Source organism: Pteropus vampyrus, unplaced genomic scaffold (assembly GCF_000151845.1).
Source record: "Pteropus vampyrus isolate Shadow unplaced genomic scaffold, Pvam_2.0 Scaffold36, whole genome shotgun sequence".
NCBI classification, from domain to species: domain Eukaryota; kingdom Metazoa; phylum Chordata; class Mammalia; order Chiroptera; family Pteropodidae; genus Pteropus; species Pteropus vampyrus.
Window position 1 is genome coordinate 6,835,265 of NW_011888817.1, and position 26,404 is coordinate 6,861,668.

Genomic DNA, 26,404 nt, shown 5'->3' on the forward strand with positions numbered 1-26,404 from the left:
TTCAGGTTGCGTGCTTTTCTGCCTCAGAGCCATGTCTCTTCTGACTTTTTTCCTTGTATCAAATGCTGGCTCTGCCATCTACTAAGATCTTTAGGCCACTCTGCAACTCACTTTCTTTATTTGTTAAATGTAGATCACAGTAGCTGCCTCACAGGCACCTTTGTTCTAAAGATTAGATAAGACGATGTTGGTAAAGCATCATTTTCCCAAGTGACTGTAGCACAGAACAAGGAGGGGAGGTTGGGCCAAGCAGCATGGGCTAGGGCAGGTTGTGACAGGTGAATGAGAGGTTCTGGTTGTCCCCTCTGTCTATTACCGAAGTGCCAGGGGTTGCTGAGGTAGGTGCTCAGGCTTAAGCTTTGCAGGATGGGGAGCTCTGAGTCTCTGTCTTGAATTTGGAGGCCCAGCATAAACCCCTTGCCTTTTATCCCCCTCCCCTCTCTTGTGGTCCAGGTTGGGATCCATGAACCCAGGGGCCTTAGACCAGGAGAGATCCCCGTGAGGTGACACAGTACAGTGGTAAAGGTCACAGCTGGGGTTCAGGTAGTGCTTGGTCTCAATCCCAGCTCAGCCACATCCTGGGCAAAAAGCCTAACTTCCCTGAGCCTCATTTCTGCCTTTGTAAAACTGGGGTAATCATTGTAGATTATTGGGAAGATTAATGAGATTATGCATGTGAAAGGCACAGCAGCTGGCACATAGTAGGCCCCCAGTATGGGCCAGGCCCTGCGATTAACCAGCACCTTTGCAGTTGCTCCAGGCAAGCAAAGCTGGTGGCTGTGAGGTCTGATTGTCTGCATTTTTCACCTTGGGCCCTTTCCCGCTTCCTGCACTGTCTGCACATTTACTCACTCAACAAGCATTTGCTGATACTGACCCCGCCAGGCCCACCCAGCCTCCTCTCCCATTGCCCAGACTCGTAGCTTAAGCCTCAGCATGGCCTCTGGCCCCTAACACAGCCATGCCCCTTAGGACCCTCTGGTTAGTTACAGCTCCAGGGACAAATGCAGCTTCCCAGAGCTGTGGGAGTCTGGGGGTGGGGGGTGGGGCTCCTGACCCAGTCAGAGGATGTGACATCTGTGCTTCGTTGTGAAGGGGAGCAGCAGTTGGCTATGAGAGATGGGGTGGAACATTCCAGGCAGAGGGAACAGCATGAGCAAAGAAAGGTTCAGTGGATGATCAAGAGCTATAGAGGGCAGGAAAATTCACTGTGGCTGAGCTGAGAGTGCCAGGGCTGGGTGGCTGTGAAGGTGGAGATGCTGTAGGAACAAAAGCAGGAAAGGCCCTGCAAGCAGGTGTCCTCCTCACAGTGGTTGTCAAGTTGCCTGCTTTGCGCTGAGCTTTGGCCAGGCTCTAGAGTCTGATGAATACACCTACTGTAGTCTCTGCCTTCCAAAATTCCCGACGAGGCGCAAAAATGAGAGAAACTCCATGGACCAGTCTCAGGTAATTGGAGAGATTCGTTCTGGTGGGGAGGGAGGAAGGAGGATTGAGGAGGAAGACAGCGGGCATGGCTGTGTTAGGGGCCAGAGGTCATCGTGAAGCTCCTGTTTCAAGTCTGGACAGTGGGACCTGAGGCTGGACAGGTTCTCAGGTTTCCTGGTAAGGGAGCTTTGGGTCACAGGCCATGGGGAAAAAAATCTTTGGAGCAATCTGTCCAGTATAGTGTTCAAGAGGATGAATTTGGTGTGGGTGGGAGTGACGTAGATTGGATGGAGAGGGCCTTAATGTGGAGAAACCAAAGAAGCCAGCTCAGGGTGATGGAAGAGAGCTGTGTGACCTTGGACAAGTCACCGAAACCCTGGCCTTAGTTGTTCCCTTTCAGAATGAAGTGTTGTAAGTCCTGCTGTGCCTCCTGGCCTTGCGCCAGAGCCAGCACTTCCTAGGCCTCTGTTCATTCCCTAGGGAGTGTGTGTGACTCAGACACAATGGGTTAGATCCAGAGGAGTCACATAGGGCAGCGGTCCCCGACCTTTTTGATATCAGGCACCGGTGCTCCTATGAGAATCTAAAGCCTGACGATCTGAGGTGGAGCTGAGGTGGTGATGCTTGTGCTAGGGAATGGCTGCAAATACAGATGCAGCTTCACTCTCTGGCCCGCCACTCATCTCCTACTGTGCGACCTGGTTCCTAACAGGCCATGGACCAGTACCGGTCCAGGACCCGGGAGTTGGGGACCCCTGACAAAGAGCACTGAAGAGCCTCTCATGAGGTGCTGCCATGCGCCAGAAGTTTCTCCAAGCCACACAAGAACCCTGCAACGGGGGCTGCAGATTCTTATTTATAGATGAGGGAGCAGGTGCCTCTCACAGCCAGACAGGTGCAAACCCAGATCTTTCTGATTCCAAAGGCACTCCACTTCCACGCTGCCACTGCTGTTCATGAGACACATGAGGAGTGGGGGCGAGAGCTGGGGATGTCTATTTAGAGAAGGGAGGAACAGGGCAGAGTGCCATCTGCAAACCTCTGAGGCCTCTACGTGGGGTAGTGGCAGTTGAGAGCCTGAACATTGGAGCCAGACTGACCTGTAATCACATCTCAGCTGTGCCATTTACTAAGCAAGTGAGCTTGGACAATATATATACAACCTCCCTGAGCCTCAGTTTTCTCATCTGTGAAATGGGAGTAGCAGTAAACCCATATAGGGTGGTTATAAGAAGTTCATGAGGCATGATGTGAGGGACTTCAGCACAGAACCAGGCATTTCTTATTCAATGAACATTTTCTATTACTATGTCTATTTAGAAGAGCAATAAGACTTGCTTCTCATTCATTCGATTGACATTTATGGGGTCCCAAGGAATTATTGAATGGATACTAAAGGGAAACTTTATCAGCTCAATATTAGAAATATTATTTTACTTTAAAGGTAACACAGTAGTTACTTCAGAGAAAAGCTTTGTCATTTTGGTATATTTCCTTCCCATCGCTCTCTCTTTTTTTTTTTTTTTTTTTTTTTTGCCTCCCTGTCTCTGTGGGTTTTAACGACATCAGGATCACACTATATTGAAATAATGGTCACATTATATATAATATTTTATAAGCTGCCTTTTTATTTATCACTATGTCATGAGTGCATTTCTCATGTTATCAAACATTCTTCGAAAATGTGATTTTTTTGATGGCTGCATTATACGAATGTGTTCTATTTGGGGGGACTTATGTTATTTCCAATATTATGCCAATCTAAATAATGTATTTGTGAACATTCTTGAACACTTATGTTTATGCACATCTCATACTATTTCTATAAGGAATTTTTCAATTGTCAAAGCTCTCCAAGAAGGTACGGCCTGCTGTGTGATATAGGGAGCTTCCCATCACTGCAGGTATGTATGTAAGAGGACACTGGATGACCCCTGGGTGGAGATTTGGCAATGCAGATTTGAGTGGAAAAAAGATAAGGCGAACATAATTTCAGTCTCCTCTTCCATCATGGCTGAGATTTGAAGAATGCTTCTTAGATGCTGTGATGTCAAATTCCTCTTGTCCCCTTCCTGGCAGATGATGCCTGGTCTTTAAGAGGAAGGTGGCCGTGCAAGGGCAAGGCATGATTTTATTAAGCTCAGTGTCCTGGGACCTTTAAATCTAATTGACTACTCAAAATGTCATAACAAACCCAGGAAGAAAGATAATCGCAGGATGGAGCAGAAAGCCTGGCTTAAATAAACAAGTTACCGTCATGGAGGCTGCAGCAGCCCCATTACCAGCTGGGGGATATAGGGTGGGATGGGGCATCTGGGTTGTCTTCTGTTGATTTATAGCTCCCAGTGCAGCTGCAGAAATCAGCAGCTTTGTCTCTGGCCGGAGTGGGTGTGTGTAGAAAGAATCTTTTCTTTTGTAGCTTTCCGAGTCTTTCTTGATAAGTGAAAAGAACTCAGACTTCAAAGTGCTATGAGGTCCAAAAGCCCCAATCTATAAACACAATACAGAGAGAGGTACAAACAGCCTCACTCCCCTCCCTGCAGAAGTAACTTTGCCATCAAGGCATAGAATTTTGAATCATGGATAGTGATTTTCTTATTGAACACTTATTTTGCTCCAGGAACTCTGCTTAGAGATGTGTATATAGTATGCTATTTAATCCTCACATACCCATATGAGATGACTGCTGTTGCCCCCATTTTATAGATGAGGAAAGGTGAGGCTCAGAGAAGTGATATAATATGCTCCAAGTCCCAGAGTCAGGTTGAAATTGGGTCATTCTGATTTCAGAGCCATACGCTTAATGATTGTTTTGTTTTCTGCCATCTTGTATGTCAAGTTCAGTCCCTCTAACCTACAAATGAGGAAACCAAGGCCTGGAAGGGTTCCATGTCTTTTGAGTTAATGACTGAGTCAGGACTGGAAGTTGTTTTCCCTAATCCCCTGCCCCCTCTTTTTGTATCTCTTTCCATGCTTGAAATTACCTGGGCTAAGGATGAGCCAAAGGGTGACTGGAAATAGTACCTGGGAGCATAAGAAATGGATTCCTGTACAGGGCAGTCCAGCCTGGGGGCCACTGACAACACCTAACTGGTCCCAAAGAACACCAAATTCCCTGGGGCAGGGCCAGCAGCTGGCGAAACAGCCTCATCCTTCAGAGGCAGAGAGGCTGGGGTTCAATCTGGCCTGCTTCTTGCTGGCTGTTCAATCTTGTGCTCACCTCATTGAGCCCGTTCTCTCACTTGTGAAATGGGGATGATAGTAAAACACCTACATCTCAGGTAAACATACATTCAGCAGCTCCTCCTAAGTATCAGGCACAGTTCCAGGGGCAGGACATGCAACAATGTCAAGCCACAGTCCCTGTCCTCATGGAGCTGACATTCTCATAGGGGAAATGATAGACAACAAATAAATACATGTGAGGACAAGGCTATAGGCAATGAAGTCAACTAAAACAGGCATAGAGAGAGAGCCTGATGGGGCTACAGACGTATATGGGGAGGCTGGGGAGGAGAGGGCAACTAAGCAGAGGCCTGTTGCTGGAAGTGTTTTAGGCAGAGTGAATAGTGTGGTCAAAGGTTTAGGGAGAGGATATATGGCCTTAGTGTAGGGCCTGGCCCTAACAGGTAGTTAATGGTGATAATGATGCCTTTTGGCTGGTTGTCCAGCACTTGGGCACCAGGGACAGAGATTAGGCCAAGGGATAAAAACTGCTTCTCCTGGCCAGCTCAGATTTTCCTGCAGGACAGATGGAGATAATCTGTTTCCCTTGGTTACAAAAACTCATCCTCCTGAATCGCTAGGAAATGCCCTAAATCTGGTGATTTTCCATTCCTTCCTGGAGGAAGGAAATGGAGCCCTGCGCATGGCCAGGGGGCTGTCCTGCTGGGAGGAGCGGTTAGCCACAAGACACTCCATCCACCTGCTCAGGCCTTGTCACCCTAGATGAGAGAGGGCTCAACAGCAAAGCATGTCATGTTGATTCCGTAGGACTTTATATCAAAATTAGAACTCCTGACCTTTCTCGAGTGCTAAAAGGTAGCCAGCTCTGTGCCATGCACCTCATATATTATCTCATAGCACCAGCTCGAGTGGTAGCCAGCTCTGTGCCAAGCACCTCATATATTATCTCATTTAATTCTCCTAACTGTGAGGTTGGTACCACATCTCTCTCCATTTGGCAGATGAGGACACCGAGGCTCAGAGATGATAATTCACTTACCACTGAGGGCCACAGTTGGTAAATGGCAGTTAGCCTTTGAACCGAGGGCCCCTTGTCTCTCAGAGCCCCCATATGCAAAATGTCCATGAAGTGATATCTGTGAAGAAAGTTGAACTCATGATACCTTCTGATTCCAACTGTGAAAAAATGACTTTTTCATATAACTAGGGATTAGGAGAGGCCATGGAGCAGGGTAGACTGATTTGTAGAGTTATTAAAATAATAAATTGTTAATAAATAAAACAAAAGTGAAACTCTGTCATATGTCAGGTAGAAGGAGATATAATACATAACACACAGCCTGGCCAAAGGCCTGGAGGTGGGAAACCTGGGCTTTTCAGAACGTATGACTTTGAGTCTTGGTTCTGTCCCCTCTGCACTCCTGGGTGAGCACCTCTTCTCTTTGGATCACAGTTTCCTTCTGTGAACAAAATGGATTTGAACTGATACGCACCTCCCAGGCTGCACGTGAGTCAAAGGAGAGAATGGATGTGAAGCACTATGTACAGGGCCTGCTTTGCCCATTGTCCTCAAAGAGTGTGCCTTGGGGGTGGGGACAGGTTTGGCAAACTGTAGCATCTGTAGAGGGTCATTGCAAATGATAAACTTGGAGGGAATATTTTTACATGGAATTATAGGAGTGGAACATTTACTTGGCGATGGTAAGAACTCAAAATAATCAAGAACACATCAATTACAATGATGGCAAAAATGAGCATGTGCTTTGGTAGTATTACAAGACCTCGCATAAAAGACCTTCCATGCAAAAATCTCACTAATTTCAGCAACACTTCCAGGAGGCAGGAAGAATTTCATGTGCCTGCTTTACAAATGAAGAAACTGAGGCTCAGAGATGTAAGACTTTCACCCAAGGACACCAACATCAATGAGTGTTTGCCCTCTCTCTGCTTTATCAGGCTGCCTCTTACCATATTTGACCCCTGCAACAACCCAACGTGGTGGTGGCTGTCATTGCCCTTTTCTGGATCAGGAGACTGTGTGGCTTCTGGCACCATCCTTAGCCTAGAGCATGGGTTTTCAGGTCTGTATCAGTCATGGTCCTACCAGAGAAAAAGAGCCAGCAAGATATGTTTCAAGGAATTGGCTTATGTGATTGTGGGGTCTGGCTACACAGGTCTGAAATCTGTAGGGTGGGCTGGCACATGTGTTTGGTTTATAATGGTTTAGTTTAGTTCTTAAGGCCAATCCTCATTATCAAAATTACTCTCCTTTACCTAAAGTCAACTGATTGTAGATGTTAACTACATGTACAAAATACCTTCACAGCAACACCTAGATTAGTGTTTGATTAAATAACTGGGTACTATAGCCAAGCCAAGTTGACACATAAAACTAACCATCACAGGGACAGATAGACCTGGGCTTGAGTCCTAGTACTACAATCTATGGGTCATGTGACCTTGGGCAAGTTTCTCTGCCTCTCCAGGCTCATCTCCTCATCTGCCAAATGCTGTGATGATGCTTACCACAGTCATTTATTCAAGGATTAAATGCAATGATGCACATCAAACGCCTTTGTCCAGATCCTGTCACTTAGAGGGAAGACACACACAAAAATAGATAGTCATGAAACAGTTTGTTAAATTACAGTGTAATCGTTTGCCTTCTCTTTTACACTAGCTGCTCCTGGAGGGCAGCAACTATGTTCCATTCATCTTCTATCCTGTTTCCTAGCTCAATCTCTGGCCCTAAGGAGCCATCACTAAGTATTTCTTAAACATCTAGTTGGCACTTTGTTAATGAGATCCCCTCTGTGGAGTTGGGATCTACAATAAAAAGCCCCCAACTACTAGACAAGAGGGACATAAAATGTGCAGAGACCTCAGCCTCTTTTCTCTCTAGAGTAACCCCATACTTCTTAGCTTAAGAAATCTTTCCTCTAGGGGGCCTTCTACTACGTCCCTCCTCTGTGTTCCCACAGTGCCTTATGTGGCCCCCATCGGAGCGGGGACCACAAACATTTATTTTCAAACATGTGATTGCTCATCTTTCTTTCCCCAGATGAGCAGATGAGTATCCTTTGTTCATAGCTGGAGCCTCAGCCTAGGGGGCCGACACTCAGGTGGCACGTCAGTAGGTGTTTATAAGAGGGACATGCCCTATTTCCAGAGACCCATAGGTTGACAAGCCACAGTTGAGGGAACTCTGCTTTCTTGGGGTCTCTGTGGCATCTGACTGCTGCATCTCCTGGTCCTGCTGTTCTTAAGCCAGAAGCAGAGTGAGGGTGATGGAGACGAGCTTCTATTCCCTGGCTTCCATGAGCATGTTGTGGTTCTTGAAACGAACTGAACAAGGAGTCTTTCCTATTTATTGCTGACCTGGACAGTCTCCCCACTCAACGGTCAACTCAGGGGCCCTGTATTTCTATACTCTAGCCCTTAATCTTCTCCTGTGACACACTCACTGGGCCTCATTATATATAACCACTTTCTTTCCTTAAGCTTTGCCTACCTAAACTGAGACAGTTAATTAATTTCTGGCCACTCGCCACTCCTGTTAAATGGTGGGCAGGGACGCAGATTGCAGCCCTTGCTGCCCAGGCAGCCTGTGGGAAGAGCAACTGCCCCTTGTCTGCAAATAAGGGAAGTGCCAGCTGGACCCAGACTGGCTGGCAGTTGCTTTATTTGAGCTGTTTGTTCCCCAGAGTGGGCAGAGCCTTTGTGATCACTGCTTTGCTTGTGCCTTGGTTTCCTCATTTGTAAAACAAACAGATTGAACTTGACATACAGGAAGAAGATGTAGTAGAGGTCAAGAGTGTGGGTTCTGGAGACAGAGGGACCTGAGTCCCAGCCCAAGCCCTGCTACTCCTTGCTGCCTGACTCTTGGTGAGCCCTTTCACCCCTCCGAGCCTGAACATTCCTCACCTGTAAAATGGGGATGATGATGCTCACCTCCTGTGGTGGTTGTACAGATTCAGTGAGATAACAAACACACATGTGGCACTTACTTAGCGGGGCAACTGGCACTTAGTAAATGCACAGTAAATATTCTCACAAGCCATATTTCCATTCAGTGCTGATATTCTCTAGTCCTGACGAAAAACGCCTTTTGTTGGGAGAGCTGGGATGTGCTGCAATTTTAATGGACTTTGCTTCTATGTTTTAGGTCATGGCTGGCAAGACAGTTTACCCCTCTGTACTAGTTTCCTAGGGTTGCTGTAACAAATCACTGTAAACCGAATGGTCTAAAGTAACAGAAATGTATTCTTCATAGTTCAGGAGACTAGAAGTCTGAAATCAAGCAGGGCCATGTTCCCTCTGAAGATTCTAGGGAAGGAGCCTTCCTTGCCAAGCTTCTGGTGCTCGCTGGCCACCCTCCCTTGGGCTTGGGCTTACAGCTGTGTCACTCCAGTTTTTGCTTCTGTTTAACATGGCCACGTTCCCTCTGTTTCTCTATATCCTTTTATAAGGACATCAGCCACATTGAATTTAGGGTCTACTCTAATCTAGTATGACCTCATCTTAATGAATTACATCTGCAAAGACCTTATTTCCAGATAACGCCAGGTTCAGGGGAGACATCAGTTTGGAGGGCACCTATTCAACCCAGTACACTCTCCGAGGCTCACTTTCCTCTTCGGTATGAGGATGATAATAGTAGCAATTTCATAGGGTTGTTGGAGTGATGAAACGAGATCGTCTATGAAATGTCATGGTAGAATTCAACAGAATATGTGTAAGCACTGAGCCAGTGTGGCTGCTATGATGGAGATGGTGGTGAAGGTGATGACAGTGATGGGGATGGTTCTATCCATGGACCTAACTTACTTTGGTTAATCATTGGACATGGGACCTAGGATGTAGACATCTATTAAGAGCCCAGGGCCTCGTCAGGAATTCCAAAGACTTGGATGGGAGCTCCCCTTTCTCTTTGGCCTTAGCCACCTTGAACCTTCATCTGAGGCTTAGATCTTAGAAGAGCAGCTTGGAGAAGTAGGAAGAACTTGGCCTTCCAGAAGTCAGGAGAACTGGTACTCTATGTAACCTTGTGCCTACATCTTTCCCTCTCCAGGCTTCAGTTTCCCCATCTGTAAAGTGGGAGTTTTGAATTCCGGGTTACAGAACAGAGCCTCTTCCAGTGCTGAAGTTCCAGTGCAGGGCTCTGTGTCCCACCGCAATGGTGGCAGGTGACAAGGGCAAGGGAAAGAGTCAGGAGACTGGGACTTCTGGAGCAGCTCAGAAGGTATCATTCTGGTCCATTTTCCTTTTCTGAACAAGAAGAGAAGCTGCTCTGTTATGAGTGTGCCAGGCAGTGTGCTAGGGACATCATAGGCAGGAACTAATTTGATACCACACCCTCAGGAGGTAGCATCAGTATATGCAGTTCACAGAGAAGCAAACTGAGAAGTTAGAACTTGCCCAAGGTCATACAGTTAGAGGCAGAGCGGGGGCTTAAATCTAGGTGTGTCTGGTGTCAACATTGGTGCTTCTCCCTTGGTGGCACCTTTACTGTGTTACAGGCTGCCCTAACACATTACCACAAACTTGATGGCGTAGAGCAACAGAAATGAGTTCTCTTACAGTTCTGGAGGCCAGAAGTCCAAAAACTGTCAGCAGGGCGACACTGCCTCTGAAGGCTCTGGGGGAGAATCCTTCCTACCTCTTCTAGCTTCTGGTAGCTCCAGGCAGTCCTTGGCTCGTGACTGCATTACTCTGATCTCTGCTTCTGTCCTCACATGGCTGTCTCCTCTTCTCTCTGTGTGTTTCTTACAAGGACACTTGTCATTGAAGTTAGGACCCACCCAGATAATCCAGGAAGATCTCATCTGGAGATCCTTAACTTAATCACATCTGTAAAGACCCTTTTCCAAAATAAGGCCACATTCAACAGGTACTAGGGGTTGGAATGTGGACATGTCTTTTTTGGGACCACATTCAACCCACTATAGTTATTAAAGCCTTGTTGGTGACAGTATCTGCTGAGTCCCTGGCCCACGATGTGGAGGTGCAGGGAGCAGGGTATTTCTGGAGTGATTTAGAAGTAGAAGGAGGTGAACAAAGTTGTGAGCTGGGGAGGCCAATCTGGGGGCATGTGTGACAGGGGGTGCAGTGTAAGCTGCTGTCCTATCAGCAATGATGCCAGTGAGGTAAGAAACACTGAAAACCACATCCGGCTATGTACGGTGGCCGCAGTCAGACATGGGGCAGAAACAGAGGCCAGAGGCCAGCCGTGCTGGCTGGCGTATATGTCTGCATTAGTGGATTTGAGGTTATAGATCTCACAGAAAATGAATTTGTCCTCACTTACTTGCTTGGAGAGTTGGGAGAAGGCCAGGCCTGAGCATCACCTCTGTGCCTGTGGCGTGATTTATCTGCATCATCATCTTAGGACTTCCATTAACCTAACAGAGTGTGTCATCTTTACTCAGATAATCAATCACATTTATGAATATATGAGGACAAACCAAGACTGGGGCTCCAAGCATGGCCACACAGTACTAAGAAGGCAGCTAACAACCAGCCATAGCAGCTAACATGTACCAAGCACTTACATGTGTTAACTCAGGTCTGACCACAGCTGGATGAGGTATGGACTGTTAATATCTCCATTTTTCAACACATGGATGGGAGAAGGGTTAGGTTTAGATTCTGTGGTGGTTCCATGAGCAGAACCAGGAAAAATAGTGCCAGGTGAGAAGGAGGCAGTCTTCAGCTCAAAAAAAAAAAAAAAAGAGAGAGAGAGAAAGAACTTACCTACCCTGTGAGTTGTCCCACCAGTGGAATGGATTGTGCCTACAGGTGGTGAGTTCACTGTTTCCAGACATACTCAAGCAGGAACCGCATAGCCATTTGATTGGAGTGCCATAGAGGGAATGTCCTCACTGTGAAGTTTCCTTCTAGCTCTGAGATTCTAGGCGTTTTTCCTTGGGAGGCCATCAGATAGCTGTGTGCATGAAGATGTTTATAACAGTATTATTTATAATAAAAAAAGCGGTAACAACCTATATATCTTTCCATAGGGGATTTATTAGGTAACTGTATTCGGAGGCTTTAGTATCTGTAAATGAGACTAGATCCAGCCTGCAGTCTGTTTTTGTATGATCCTTGAGCTAAAAATGCTTTTTATACTTTTAAAGGGTTGTTTTTTAAAAAGATTTTTAAAAAAAGCTAAAGAAGACTGCGCAAAAAAGACCTCATGTGGCCTACAGAGTCTTAAATATTTACTCATTGGCTCTTTATAGAAAAAAGTTTGTTGACCTCTGGACTAAAATAACAATCAGTCACCAAGAATTGTATTAATTTGTATCTACGGTTATAGAAAGATGGTCACAGCATATTTCTGAGAGAAAGAAACAGGTTATATAACAGTATTAGAGGAATATCCCATTTATATAAAACAGGGTGCATGTTTGCATGTTATCTGTAACGATGGTCTGTAATATTAATGGCAGTTTTTAAACTTTCTTTATTAAATGATTCTGTATTGTTTGAACATTTTATAGTGAGCATCTGTTACTTTTGAGATCTCGAAAAGCATTTGAGAATAAAATTAAATCTAAATACTCCAATGATCCATGCTGTTTGAGACCAACTGAGTTTGGATCTAGGCTGAAGCCATTTTATTCGATTTGGTTCCTCGGGTGCCATAAGGTCAATAGGACTGAGGGTTGGTGCTTTTACCTTGTTGCTGCTGCTGTTATTGTTTTTGTGTTTAGGTCTCTTGCACTGACTTTGACCCACATGGGCTGTTCTTCATAAATGGAAAAAAAATTCCCCTAAGCTTAGTTGAAAACAAATTAGCTACTTTGGATAAATGATCCAACAACGTTTCTCTTTGCTGTGGCAGAGCTGAGTCACTTCAGATTCAGGGCAAACAGGGTCAGGCTCAGATGTCCTTCAGGGGACCTGGGTTGGTTTGGGTTGAAGATAGGAGGGAGGAGGGTTGGAAGGAAGGAAGAAGACAGGGAAGGAGGGAAGAAGCTCTGTTCAAATTTGAGCTTTTTGCTCTGTGATTGCTTACTTCCAAGGATCAGGGCACCTTGACCCCTCTGTTCATAAGGTCATAAGGACACCTCCAGTAAATGCTATGTCACCTATGTACAGCATGAAGGGGACACGATTCCTCCCTCAAGGATGTCCCAGTCTAGTGTGGAAGACAGACACACTGACATTCTTTCATTCGCCAACTGTGTTTGGAGTACCTGCTTTGTGCTAGGCACTGCTGTGAGTTCTAGGTACATAATGATGACCAAGACAAATGCCGTGCTTTGGGAGAGCTTTTATTTGAATTGTCAAAGAGAGTGTGTGAGGGGCACATGGAGTAATTTGGGTCCACAAGAGAGAAGCTGAAATCGAAGTCAAGAGGAAGGCACTGGGGTTTCAGAGAAGAAGACTGGGTTTGATCTCTGCTCAGCCTCTTTCTGACTTTGCCACCTGGGGCAAGTTCTTTATACATTGGAAATCTTAAGTACCGTCTATCCTGTAGGGGTGCTGGGAGGATTAAATAACACAAAATGCTTTCCTAGTCCCTGGCACATAGTCAATGTCCAACCAATATTATCTATTGAAAAACAAAACAAAACACAGATGTAAGGAGAGCATGAGAAAGACCTGACACATAGTCGTCCATAAATACTGGTTGCCGCCCTCACTGTGACCAGATGTTTATGTTTTGTTCTGAACTAACCTCTCCTCCTTGCCCTCCTGGGCCTCCTTGCCCTCCTGGGCCTCGTCACACTGTGACATTGTTCTGATATTTGTAAGTCCTTCTCTTCCCAATCCCACCTGGGCTATAAGTAGATTGTCTCCAAACCCCAACACACAGCATGGTCAAGGAATGTGTGAAAATCAGATGAATGTGATGGAGCCAGCCCACCTCGGGACTAGTTTACTCCATTTGGTCACAGTTTCCACATTGGGCCCCTTGCCATGGCTAGTGTTTGACAAGGTAGTGCAGGGGGCAAGGAGGCCAGAGGACAATGAACAGCAAAGCACAGACCTAAGTGGTTATGAGCGTGGGCTCTGGAAACCAGATCTAAGTTTGCATCCTGTCACTGTCACTTTCTAGCCATGTGTCTTTGGGTCAGCCGTCTAACTTAGCTCATCTGTAGAATGAGGATGGTGTTAGTGCGCAGGGTTGCTGTGAGGATGGAATGACATCATGCATTTGCTGCTTTTGGCACAGTGCCTGGCACATGAAAGAAAAGACAGAGAATATTGCTTAAAGGAAACAAAACCCACCCAGAGCTGTCAGACCAGTCCATCGGGCTTTGCACAAAGGAGGGAATGTTTTAACGTTCTTCTGGATCCCAGGTAAGATGTCAGGCAGTCTAACCAACTGCCCTGGGTGTGCCTGGAGGAGAAAATTCTTACTCAGAGCTTACTTGTCCTCTGAGAAGCCCAGCTCTCCAGAGACCCAGGAGGGTGTGTGGATTTAATGTGGCTCTGGCTGTGCTTCAGTCACAGAGCATGCCTAAATGCCTTCAGATTGAAGGGAAATTAATAGAGATGGTGACGATCTTCTGTGGCAATGAGGCTGGTTTGACAGACGATAGGATGGATTTAGGACTCTGAAACTCGGTGCTTTGTATAAAGGAAGGCTCACTCGGACTGAAAAAGTTATTTGGGAGCAAATTCCCTGGCAGCTGCATAATTCAAGATGAGCTAATCTGGTTTTGACTTAGAAAGAAAGCAAGGGGTTTGCAAATGCATCTCAGAGTCAATAGAGATTCAGCCAGAGCTTACCATCTTCACTCCCAAGGTTGGGTCCTAGAATGACCCTTCTGAGAAAAAAAAGCAGAAAAATATCAGAAGAAGAAAAAAACAAAAGGATTGCCAGTTCTTGTCTACATACTGGCCAGTAAGCTAGATACTTCATATGTACTGGCTCCTAAAACGTGTGATTACACTGAAATTACCAACCCGAAAACAGGTTCAGAGAAGTGAAGTAAGTTACCCAAGATCACACAGCAGAGTATGTTGAAGAGCCAAGACCTGAATGGCTCTGGAGGATTCCCTCACCGCATTTTCAAGTTTAGAAAATAGACACAGTGGTAGCTCTTGATTATCCACCACCTCTTTTCTTAATGCATTAAAATACACATAAAATTTGCCATCTTAACCATTTTTAAGTGTCAGTTCAGCGATATTAAGTACATTTCACATCATTGTGTAGCCATCACCACCATTTATCTCTAGAATTCTTTTCATCATCCCAAACGGAAACACCATACTCAATAAATAATAATTTCTCATTCCCCTCTTTTCCCAGCCCCTGAAAACCAGCACTCTCTTTTCTGCCTCCATGAATCTGACTACTCTAGGTATCTCATGTGAGTGGAGCCATCCAACATTCATCTTTTTGTGACTGGCTTATTTCACTTGGCACAGTGTCCTCAAGGTTCATCCATGTTGTAGTATGTGCCAGAATTCCCTTACTTTTAAAGGCTGAATAATATTCCGTTGTTTGTATACATCACTTTTATTTATCCATTCATTTGTCGATGGGCGTTTGGGTTGCTACCACCTTTTGGCTATTGTGAATAGTGCTGCTATGAACGTAGGTGTACAGATGTCTATTTGAGACCTTGCTTTTAATTCTTTTGAGTATATACCGAGAAGTGGAATCGCTAGATTATATGGCAACTCTACTTTCCGTTTTCTGAGGAATCACCATCCTCTTTCCATAGCATCTGTACCATTTTCTATTCCCACAGTACATAAAGGTTCCAATTTTTCCACATCCTTGCCAACACTTGTTATTTTCTGTTTTGTTGATAGTAGCCATCCTAATAGGTGTGAAGTGATATCTTGTTGTGATTTTAATTTGCATTTCTCTAATGACTAAGGAAGTTGAGCATCTTTTCATGTGCTTATGGGCCATTTACATATCTTTAGAGAAATGTATATTCAAATCCTTTGCCCATCTTTAATTTTTTTTTTATTGAGTTGTGGTTTTATATAATTCTGGATATTAATCCCTTATTAGATATGTGATTTCCAGATATTTTCTTCCATTATGTTGGTGGCCTTTTCACTCTGTCGATAGTGTCTTTTGATGCACAAAAGTTTTAATTTTGATGTAGTCCAATTTATCTATTTTTTCTTTTGTTGCCTATGCTTTTGGTATTATATCTAAGTAACCATTGCCAAATGCAATGTCATGAAGCTTGTCTCTTGTTTTCTTTGTCAGCATGGTTGGTTTCTGGTGTGAGCTCTCTTTCTGAGTTGTAGGTGGCAGTCTTCTTGCTGTGTCTTCGCATGGCAAAGGTGACTATACATTAATTAGCGCAGCAGTTTTAGCTTTTGCATTTAGGTCTTTCATCCATTTTGAGTTAATTTCTTAATAAGGTATAACTAAGGGTCCAATGCAATACCTACAACTTTTTGAAATAGGAATAGAAGAAGAATTAGACACCACTAGTAGGATTTAGGGGGTGGGGTAATAAATGGTTTATCTTTCCAGAAAACTAAGTCTCTCACCCACTCTTGCTGTGCCCTCCAATTAGGCTTCACACAGAGTGATCTTTTAAGAAACATACATAAATCAAAACACATCACTTCCCTGTTCAAAACCTCCAATGGCTTTCTGCGGCACTCAGAATAAAATCGAGGAGCAGTTGAGATCTTGCTCCCCAGACTATGTTGTCAGTTTGGCTTAAATAAACTCTTATAAAAATTCTAAAAATAAAAAATAAAAAAATGAATAAAATCAAAATTTCTTGCCGTGGCCCAAAGGCCCTGAGTGATCTGACCCTTGACTGCTCCAGCTGCATCTCCTGTTGCTTCCTCTCCCGCTTACTACCCTTTAGATGCACTTGATTTCTGACCATTCCTGCAGCTCATCAAGCTCTTTCCTGCCACAAGGTCTTTGCACATGCTGTTCTTTCCATCTGAAACAACCTACCCCCTTATGTTCACATGACTGGCTCCTTCCCATTCTTTTCAACATGGCAGAAATGTCATCTTGTCTTAGCTTGAACAACAGAAATTTATTTTCTCACAGTTTTGGAAGCTAAAGTCCAAGATCAAGATGTCAGCATGGTTGGTTTCTGGTGTGAGCTCTCTTTCTGAGTTGTAGGTGGCAGTCTTCTTGCTGTGTCTTCGCATGGCAAAGGTGACTATACATTAATTAGTGCAGCAGTTTGTTCACTGTCTGCCCCCTCCCTAAGACCATAAATTTCAAGAAGTCAGACTGTCATCTTCTGTCTTATATCCCTTATTCAGTGCCTGGCATATACCAGGTGCTCAGTTAGTACCTATTGGATGAGCGAACAAATCTCAGCTTATAACAAGATTCACATTCCTCATCTTTTTCACTATGAGAGGTGGGAGAGGAAGGAAGGTAGCAAGCACTGAGGGGCAGTATAGCAAAGTCCTTACCAAGTGTTGGCACCGGATTGCCTGAGTTAAATACCAGCTCTGCCGCTTACTGGTCATGTGACCTTGGGCAAGTCGTTTCACCTCTTGTGCCTGTTTTTGTCCCTTAAGAGATGTCAACATGTATTTGGATGATGAAAAGCAATTGGAAGTGGGTAATAAGCTGAGCAGGAGTGAGATGTGTGACTGAAAACAGGGATAAGGGATTGGTTCTCTATAGAGGGAGCAGTGAGACACTTAGCCCCCTCCCCCTTGTACTCTACACAATCAGGTGACTACCCCTCCATTCTGCAGGAAGTCAAGGTTTTTTTCCTTAGAGAAGTTAACCTGGAACAACTCTGAACTCAGGGCCAGCAGACACAGAAAGGGTCAGAGCAAGATACAAAATGGAAAATGGGGGGATCCCCAGACACCTTCTCCATCTTTGCTACCAGAATCCTGATAGCCAGTTGTGTGCTCCCCAGATTCTTTTCGGAAAGCCCCAGAGAAGAGAACTACAGACACTGATATTTAGATGTCCCCCAGAGTAAAATCAGATATTTACTCAATCCCCTTACAGGGAAGCCTGCTAGTTCACAGGGCCCCTAGGGGACACACACACACACACACACTAGGGGACACACACACACACACACACACACACACACACACACACACACTCCTGCCATTTAGTTATTCAGTGCTTCACTGAAAGATCAATCTTTAGTTGCATATCACCAGATACTTGAAAGAAGTCTTCAGGATAGAAGAAAAAGGCCAAAACAGACAAACAAACAAAAATGTTTGAAGCAAAAAGACAATGTAGAGAGCAGAAGAAAATACAAAACAAAAACTATAGGTAACCTTAGAGAGATAAGAGAAGATATCATATCCATGAAATAAGATGCTATAATAAAAAGGAATAAGAAGAAAGGGCACTGGGAAAATAAAACATGAGAGCCATAATTTTTAAAGAGTCAATAGAAAGGTTGGGAGATAATAAAAAGGAAGTTTCCCAGAGGATGTACCAAAAAGACAAAGAGATGGAGGCGAGATAAGAAAACTAGAAGGTCGGTCCAGGAGGTCCAATGTCTGACTAGTGGATGGTCCAGGGAGTCCAGAGAAAGCTCAGGGGAGGAATTGATCAAAGAAATGATGTGAGGACCTTTCACACTGAAGGATGTGAATCTTCAGACTGCGAGGGCCCAATAAAAATGAAAAAGAACTACCCGAAGGCACATCCCCACAGATGTCAGAATACTAGGGATAAAGAGAAGATCCTAAAAGTTTTGGAGGTAGGGAAGACAGATTACATACAAACCATCAGGAATCAGAATGGTTCAGATATCTCAGTGGCAACATTGTAAGCCTGAAGATGAGAGAGAGAGAGCCACGCCTTCAAAATTCTGATGGAAAACAATTTCTAACCTACTATTCTACATACAGCCAAAGAAATCTGGATAGAAGAAAGACATTTTCAGACATATGAGAGTGTAAAAATTTTACTTCTTATGTGCTTTTTCTTACGAAGTGACTAGAAGATGGGATCCACAAAAATGAGGGCATAAACCAAGACAGAAAAGACTTGCAAGCCAGGAAACAGGTGCTCTAACATAGGAAGACAGGTGTGTAGCTGGTCTAGAAAGCAATCACTCCCAGACTGAAAGGGGAGGAGGGAGGTTCCAGGAGATGGATCACTAGGAAAACACAAAGGAACTGATAGATTATGTGACTGCATGGAAAAGGCATTTTATGGATCTGCTGGAGTGTTTGAGGTGATTTAGCAGTATGTACACAGAACTAAGCAAAGGAAAAAAAAAAAGGAGGGAAAAAAAGGGCAGTTTTTTATTCCAGAAAAAACAAAAATCGTAGAAAATAAATGTAATTATAGCATAGCATTTAGCTCAGCCGTGGACAATATCTATGACGTCATGAGAATGTAAACCCTAAAATAAAGTATAAACCCTGAATATCAACTTAACTAAAAAATTTTAAATTGTGGTAAAATGATATTGGGAGGATGGAGAGAGGAAGTGGGGTTGAGTAGATTAATCTACCATAATAGAGAGTTGTGGGTAACGTTAGTGTTGTTCACTAGTATCTGGTTTTCTCTGCTTCTAGGCACATAGAAGACTGTACGTCTCAGCCTCTCACAGTTGTGTGGGGCCACAGCACTAGTTCTAGTCAGTCGGCTTCAGGTGGATGTGCTATGTTGCAGCTGGACTGACGCTACCCTGCAGCTGTCTCTTCTCCTTTGTGCTGATCAATGAGGCCTCAGGTTAAGATGGCAGGGCCACACGATGGATGCAGGCTGGAACTGCCTCGTGGAATATAGTTGTCCTGGAGGCACTTGAGTGAGTGATGCTGAAAGGGTGAGAAATAAACCTTTATTGTATTAAGCCACGGAGGTTTGGGAATAGTTTGTTACTGCTGCATAGCCTGGCTTAACTGAATAAAACCTCAACAGATACTGTCTAAAATCGATGAATCGAGAAATAGTCATTTCAACACATTATTTAGAATTATGGAGCTAATCACTAAAATAACTAAAAACATGAAAAATAATGGCCTCTGGGGAGCAGGACAGAAGAGTGGGGAAGGGTAGGGCAGAGGGGCACCTGTTGTCATTATAGTACTACGTGACTTTTTATGCTATGTAACTATTACATTGGCAAAAATAAAATTTTATCAAAAGTTATATACATATATGTTGTTTGGAAGGATTCCCACTAAACCATTACAGCGGCTGTCTCTTAGCAGGGAGGGCATGCTAGAATGAATGTCTGCAAAGCTCCAGATGTGGCCGGATGTGGGAAGGCACTGTGGGAAAGGAGGCTACCCAGGTGGAATGCTGGTCTGAGTTTGGATTTTATCCAGATGGCAATGGGGAGCCACAGAAGAGTCGTAAGCAGTAGTGTCCTGAGCAAATCTGCATTTTAGAACGAGCACCCTGACTTTTGTGGAAGATGAATTGTGGGGCAGAGAGGATGCCGTGGTGGTCCCCGTGAGAGGCATGAGACATCCATACAACGAATGTCTGTTGAGAGCCTAATATTTGCTGGGCACTATTGGTAGGGCCCATGACACAGCAGGGAACAAAATGGACAAAATCTCCCTCACTTATATGAGCGAGAGAGGCAAAAGAGAAAAGAAGATAAATGTAAGTCAGGCTGTGGTTCAGGCAATCAAGAAAAATGAAGCAGTGTTAGGAGGTCGTGGGGGGAGGAGTACTTTAGACAGGGAGGTCACGGCAGCCTCTCTGAGGACGTGACGTTTGAATAGAGTCTTGAGTTAAGTGAAGGAGCAAATCATGTAAATTTTTGAGGTTGAGGGTTCAAAGCAGAGACCCTGAGGTGGAAGTGGGCTTGATGTGTCCAAGGAACAGCAAAGAGGCCAGGGGCTGGGGCACACCCATCAGGGGAAGGTTCTGAGAGCTGAGGCCCAAGAGGTGGTCAGGGCCGGTTTGTAGAATGTGGGGACAACTTCGAGGAGCCAGTGGGGCCTTGAGAGCAGGAGAGCTGCACGGTTTGTCTGAGGTGGTCAATAGGACAGGGCTTGGCACAAGTTAGCTATGGAGTGGGGGAGACCTGTGATTAGAGAAGCTTCTGGGGCTCTGGCTGGCAGCCAGCACTGGGCCTCTTAGCCCTGCTTGGACCAGCTACAGCAGCTTCATCACCCACTTCCCAGCATCCCAGCCCCCTCTGGGAATTGAAGGATCCTTCGCAAATCAAAATAGCAGGCAAAGAACAGCCTCTAATTGTTCTGCGTAAAAGAAGCGAAATTAGACGAGTCAGCTGTGGGGTTGAGACCGCCTCCCACACAGCTGTGATCCTGCACCCGGCTGAAGACAGACTTCCCAAGACTTGCAATTCTGCTGTTTCCGAGCAAAACTTTTTGCTTCTTCAGCCCCAGGGCAAATGACAGCTATTTTGGGAGGGCGTGGGACAGATGCTGGCCCTGGAGGACAATGAGTGAGTCAATATATTTTTTTAAACCAAACAAATCACTTCATGAAGGAACAACCTGAGCTGATTCCAGTTTGTTCAGTCATTCAAAGCATATTGAGGGCATTCACCTGGGTGCCTGGGGCTTGGCGTGGTGTCGGGATTCTGGCATAGAGGGGTAGAGGCTGGCGGTGTAATTCCACCCTTGGGGTAGAGTGGAGAGAGAGCACTGGCCTGGGAGTCAGGAAGTGTAAGTTCTTGCCTTGGCTCCGCCACTGTCTCTGTGTGACCTTGGCTCAGTTTCCCCATTTCTCTCAATATGGGCTGTAGGTTGCATAGTGTTTCTCAAACTTTAGGGTCCATAAGAATCACTTGGCATGATTGTGTGTGTGTGTGTGTGTGTGTGTGTGTGTGTGTGTGTGTGTGTGTTGTGGGAGGTTCTTGTTAAAGATTTTCAGAGATTAGGATCTAGAAGGTCTGGGGTGGGGTCTAAGAATCTGCATTTTTCACAGGCTCTTCCAGTAATTCTGAAGGAAGTCTTTGGACCACACTTTCATTAAATCACTTCTCAACCTCTCAGGGCCTTTCTGTTCTGAAATTTGAGGAGTTGCTCATGCAACCCTTCTCTGGTTTTCTCAGATCGTTCCAGGGGCATGAATGCAGTCCTTACCTCAGTGTACCTGTGTGTTTCTGCGGTGATCACACTGCACCAAGACAGTCTGTTTCAGTGTATGCAGCCTCCTCCAGGCTGCCTGGTGCACAGCCCAGGCTCTGGTACAGAAGGAACAATGACTGTCAGTGTTGGCCAAACAAAGGGCCAGCTGTTGTATAGTCAGCTATGTAGCAGCATAGAGCACAGAGGTATGTTGGAGAGTTTCGGGTACAGGCTTGGTTGTCGACTTCTGACTTGGACACCTGGCTCTTGCTCTGGGTCAGATGTGTGACACTGTCACCTGCTCCCTTTCCCCATAGCTGGGTGAGTCCTAAGATGCTCTGGATGGGACTACAACAAGGACTGGGAGCCCTGGTCTACTATGGAGGACACCCCAGGCAGTCTAAGGCCCCAGCCAGTCAGCTAGGTAGAGTCCCTTCTTCAAAGCTGGCCAATCATATTCTCAAACGGCCAGGTCTGTGGTAGAGGGTCAGGTCACTCTAATCTAGCCCCCAGCTTCCTTCTTTATATATGAATAATAATAACAGCTATCATATACTGAGCACTTACCAGGCTTTGGGCTCAAGGCTAAGTGCTTTATCATCTCATTAAATTTCATAACAACCCAGTGAGGTTGGTAATAGTGTCACTCCACTTTTTACAGTTGTGGACACTGAGGCTCAGAGTTCAAGCCTCTACTAGCTCAGAGTCACTCAGCTGATAAACAGTAGAGGCAGGATTGGAACCCAGACCTCTTTTCCCCTGGAATCCATTTTTATCTTTAACCATGTTACTTAGTACACCACAGAAGATAAAGGCTTTTCCTAAAATAACTTCTGACAAAGTTATCCCCAGTCAGAAATCATTTTGCATCTGTTATAGTGGAAAGGAGTGATGCTGAACCAGATAATTCAGGGTTCCAGTCCCACCTCTATCTCTGACCTTTTGTGACCTTGGGCCAGTCATTTCAAGTCCCTAAATTTCATGTGAAACTGAAATCTGTGAAATGGAAGTTACACATGCACTTCCTTTTAAGGTACACTAAGATGAAGACAGCCACCAACATCTACATCTTCAACCTGGCCTTGGCAGATGCGTTGGCCACTAGCACGCTGCCCTTCCAGAGCGCCAAGTACCTGATGGAGACATGGCCCTTTGGGGAACTGCTCTGCAAGGCTGTGCTCTCCATTGACTACTACAATATGTTCACCAGCATCTTCACACTCACCATGATGAGCGTCGACCGCTATATTGCCGTCTGCCACCCTGTCAAGGCCCTGGACTTCCGCACACCTGCCAAGGCCAAGCTGATCAACATCTGCATCTGGGTCCTGGCCTCAGGTGTTGGTGTACCCATCATGATCATGGCTGTGACTCGTCCCCGGGGTAAGTAAGTGAGGGAGCTGTGGTACAGGCCACTGACCATAGGAACCAGCATACGGGATTTGTAAGTCTCTTACCAGGGTGGGTGTAGGTGTTTTACTAGTGGAGGTGCAAATTGCTGATAAATGAAAGTGTGGATGGCTGGCCAGTGGGGGTATGGATAGTCAACCAATGGGAATGTGAATGGTTGACTTTTGTGAGGATGAATGATTGATTAGTGGTCTCATGGGTTACTAACCAAAGGAAATTTATGAGTGGGATTATGGATGGCTAATCTATATGCATGTAGCTGCTGGCCAGAAGTGTGTGGATGATTGACCTATAAGGAGATAAATGGATGGCTAGTGGGGTGAGGGCGTCACTGACCAGTGAGCAGTGGAAGCCACAAGATCTGTAGTTCCATCCTAAACTCCTTTCCACTCCAATTTGAAAACCATTGGCTCAGATAACCAAAGAGAGGCCTAGAGATGCCTTCAGAGAATGACCAACAGGTGCATTTCTTCAGAGTAAAATGGCAACTAGTAGTATAGTGACTACCTACATCAGTCAGGGTAGCTGCTGTAACAATCTTCAAAGCTCAGTGGCTTAACACAGTATTATTTCTCACATCACACTCTGATGTGAAAAAGAAGGACTCTATTCCACAGAGTCATTCAGGGACTCAGGCTCCAAAAGATGGTTTTGAAATCCTTCATGGCTGGCATCTGGCCAGCAGATGAATATGGAGAGGGAGTGGTGGAAAAGTACAACCACTTTTAAATGTTATGGCCCATCTCTTCCTAGTGATAGCTGGTCACAGGACCCCAACTTGCTGTAAAGAAGTGGGAGAAGTAGTTTAGCAGGGTGCCAAAGATACTGGTCACTAACATATCTGAGCCACACTATACCATGGGGTGTTGAGAAGATTAAATGAGGTTATATATGTAAAATGCTTAGGACTTAGGACAAGGCCTGGCTCATTGCTATTAGAATGATTAAGCCTGTGAGATAGACAAGGCAGGGACTCTTGCCTGCATTTGACTATAAGAAAATTGAGAATCAGAGAGTTTTATTTAGGGTCAAACAGTCAGACATTTAGTGGAATTTGGCTAGAACCCAAGGCTCCTGCCTCTTGTTCCTTTTGGCCTCTGGGGTGAAGGTTTGCAGACATTCAGTGCTGTGGTAGGAGAGGGGAACAGGGTTGGCAGCAGGTTTCTTAGCCATCCTTGACTCTCACAAGGGTAGAACCCCCAGGGCCTTTATACATCCTCTGAACTATTGGTCTTGACTCAGCAGCTGGGCCCCATTCCTCACTGTCAGCCTTCAGTTTACAGGCCATTAACTGTAGCCCTGCTGGAGAGCTGGGCCAGATGGGCCTCCTCACTGCACACACACACACACACACACACACACACACACACACACACACACAGAGACCATTTCCCCAGTGTGTGCCATTGGCACTCATTGGTTCTCTATGCCACTTGCTGTGTGACCTTGGACAAGTGCTGTTTCTCTCTGGACCTGCTTCTACCATCTGTACAATGATGCCCTTGCACTCAGTCATTCCTGTAGATCTTGCCAGCCTGATGTCCTCTGTCCACTTTGTCTGTGGATCCCTAGCCCCCTTCTCACAACTCTCAGGTTCCAAGTCTACTGCGTGGCTCCTTAACTTCCAGAATTTCAGAATATCTTGGGAGTCTCCCGGGCCAGTCTCAGCCCTGTGCCTGTATCTCACAACATTCCCTAAGGTGCTTATCCAGCCCAAGCTCACACTCCAGGAATAAGGATCTCATTCCATTCTGGGTGTCCCTCTTATCTCTGGACAAGCCTGACAGTCAGAAAGTTCTTCCCCTTAAACTGAAATCAGCCTCCCCAGCCCTTCCAGGACTTCTGGACTTCCACATGTATCTATCCCTCTGCTCTGTGAGTGCACCAAGAGCTTGAACTCCACTGTGCTTTACATGCTTTGGCCCATCTAATCCTCACAGGTTTAGGTACTGTTATTAGTCCCATTTTACAGATGCTCTTGAAGAGGCTGAATAATCTGTCCAAGGCCACACCACACAATTAGTAGGCCCTGAGTCCTGCTCTTAACTCATGCTCTCTATGTCGATTTAGCAATATTGTTCCCCCTGAAGCTACTGAAATGTGTGGGGTGTTTTGAGTTATTATAATGTCTGGCATTTAGAAGGCTTGGGCTAAATTATATTATTATTGCCCATAGACATAGAGGCTTATAAAACGACTGGGAGAGAATATAGGAAGACCTAGATTAAGGCCAACCCTGCTTGGGTCTTAAAGGACGATTAAGAGTTCACCAAGTAACGGAAGAGAAGGAAGACATTCCAGGTAGAAGAATCACTTTGAGGAAAGGCTAGGAAGAGGCAGTGGAACTTGACCGAAGCGAGAAGGGTGGGCGAACAGGCAGGGAGGGTCCTTTAGGCCCACAAGTCCCTCACCCCTGTCTGTCTTTCCTTGTTTCCTCTGCCCAGATGGGGCAGTGGTGTGCATGCTCCAGTTCCCTAGCCCCAGCTGGTACTGGGACACGGTGACCAAGATCTGCGTGTTTCTCTTCGCCTTCGTCGTGCCTATTCTCATCATCACCGTGTGCTACGGCCTCATGCTGCTGCGCCTGCGCAGTGTGCGCCTGCTGTCAGGCTCCAAGGAGAAGGACCGCAGCCTGCGGCGGATCACGCGCATGGTGCTGGTGGTGGTGGGCGCCTTCGTGGTGTGCTGGGCGCCCATCCACATCTTCGTCATCGTCTGGATGCTGGTGGACATCGACCGCCGTAACCCGCTCGTGGTGGCTGCGCTGCACCTGTGCATCGCGCTTGGCTACGCCAACAGCAGCCTCAACCCCCTGCTCTACGCCTTCCTCGACGAGAACTTTAAGCGCTGCTTCCGCCAGCTCTGCCGCTCACCCTGCAGCCGCCCAGAGCCCGGCAGCTTCAGCCGCGCCCGCGAAGCCACGGCCCGCGAACGGGTCACCGCCTGCACCCCGTCTGACTGTCCTGGCGGTGGCGCCGCCGCTTGACCAGGCCAGGCCGGCCCGCCGCACACCCCTCCGGAGTGACCTGGCGGTCACAGCGAGTTCTAGTGGGGGCGGGGGCCACGACGCGGAAAGGGGCAGAGGTGGGCCTCTGTTTTGGAGAAGAGTGCCGGGCTTGAGACGGGGCAGGGGCCAGGAGGTGGGGCCCCTGTAGTGGGTGGACCGCTGGTCTGGGGCGGGGCAGAGGGCAGGACAGTGGGGCGGTGCCTCTGGTCTGAGCGTATGGTTAAGGGCTCCCGGTTGGGGCCAGGATGAGGAGCTAGGGACGCCAGGGGAGTGGGACCTGTGATTCTAGAACTGGGCTGATGTAAAGGGCCTCTACAGCGGGGGCGGGCCTCAACTTTGGAACAGCCTCGAATTCTAACCCTGAGCCGGGCTTGCGGGAGTGGGGATCCCGCTTGAGACCTGAAGATATTGGGCGCGGGA

General features: G+C 46.1%; 1 protein-coding gene across 1 annotated transcript in view; it reads left to right on the plus strand.

Moving 5' to 3' along the window:
• The window catches only part of OPRD1 (opioid receptor delta 1), a 30,362-nt gene extending 4,382 nt beyond the window's left edge, over nt 1-25,980 (plus strand). Inside the window, exons 2-3 of the mRNA XM_011357761.1 lie at nt 22,601-22,950; nt 25,422-25,980. Coding sequence (XP_011356063.1) covers nt 22,601-22,950; nt 25,422-25,963 — 892 coding nt within the window. The 3' untranslated portion in view covers nt 25,964-25,980. The remainder of the gene's footprint in view (nt 1-22,600; nt 22,951-25,421) is intronic.
• The last annotated feature ends 424 nt before the right edge of the window (nt 25,981-26,404 follow it).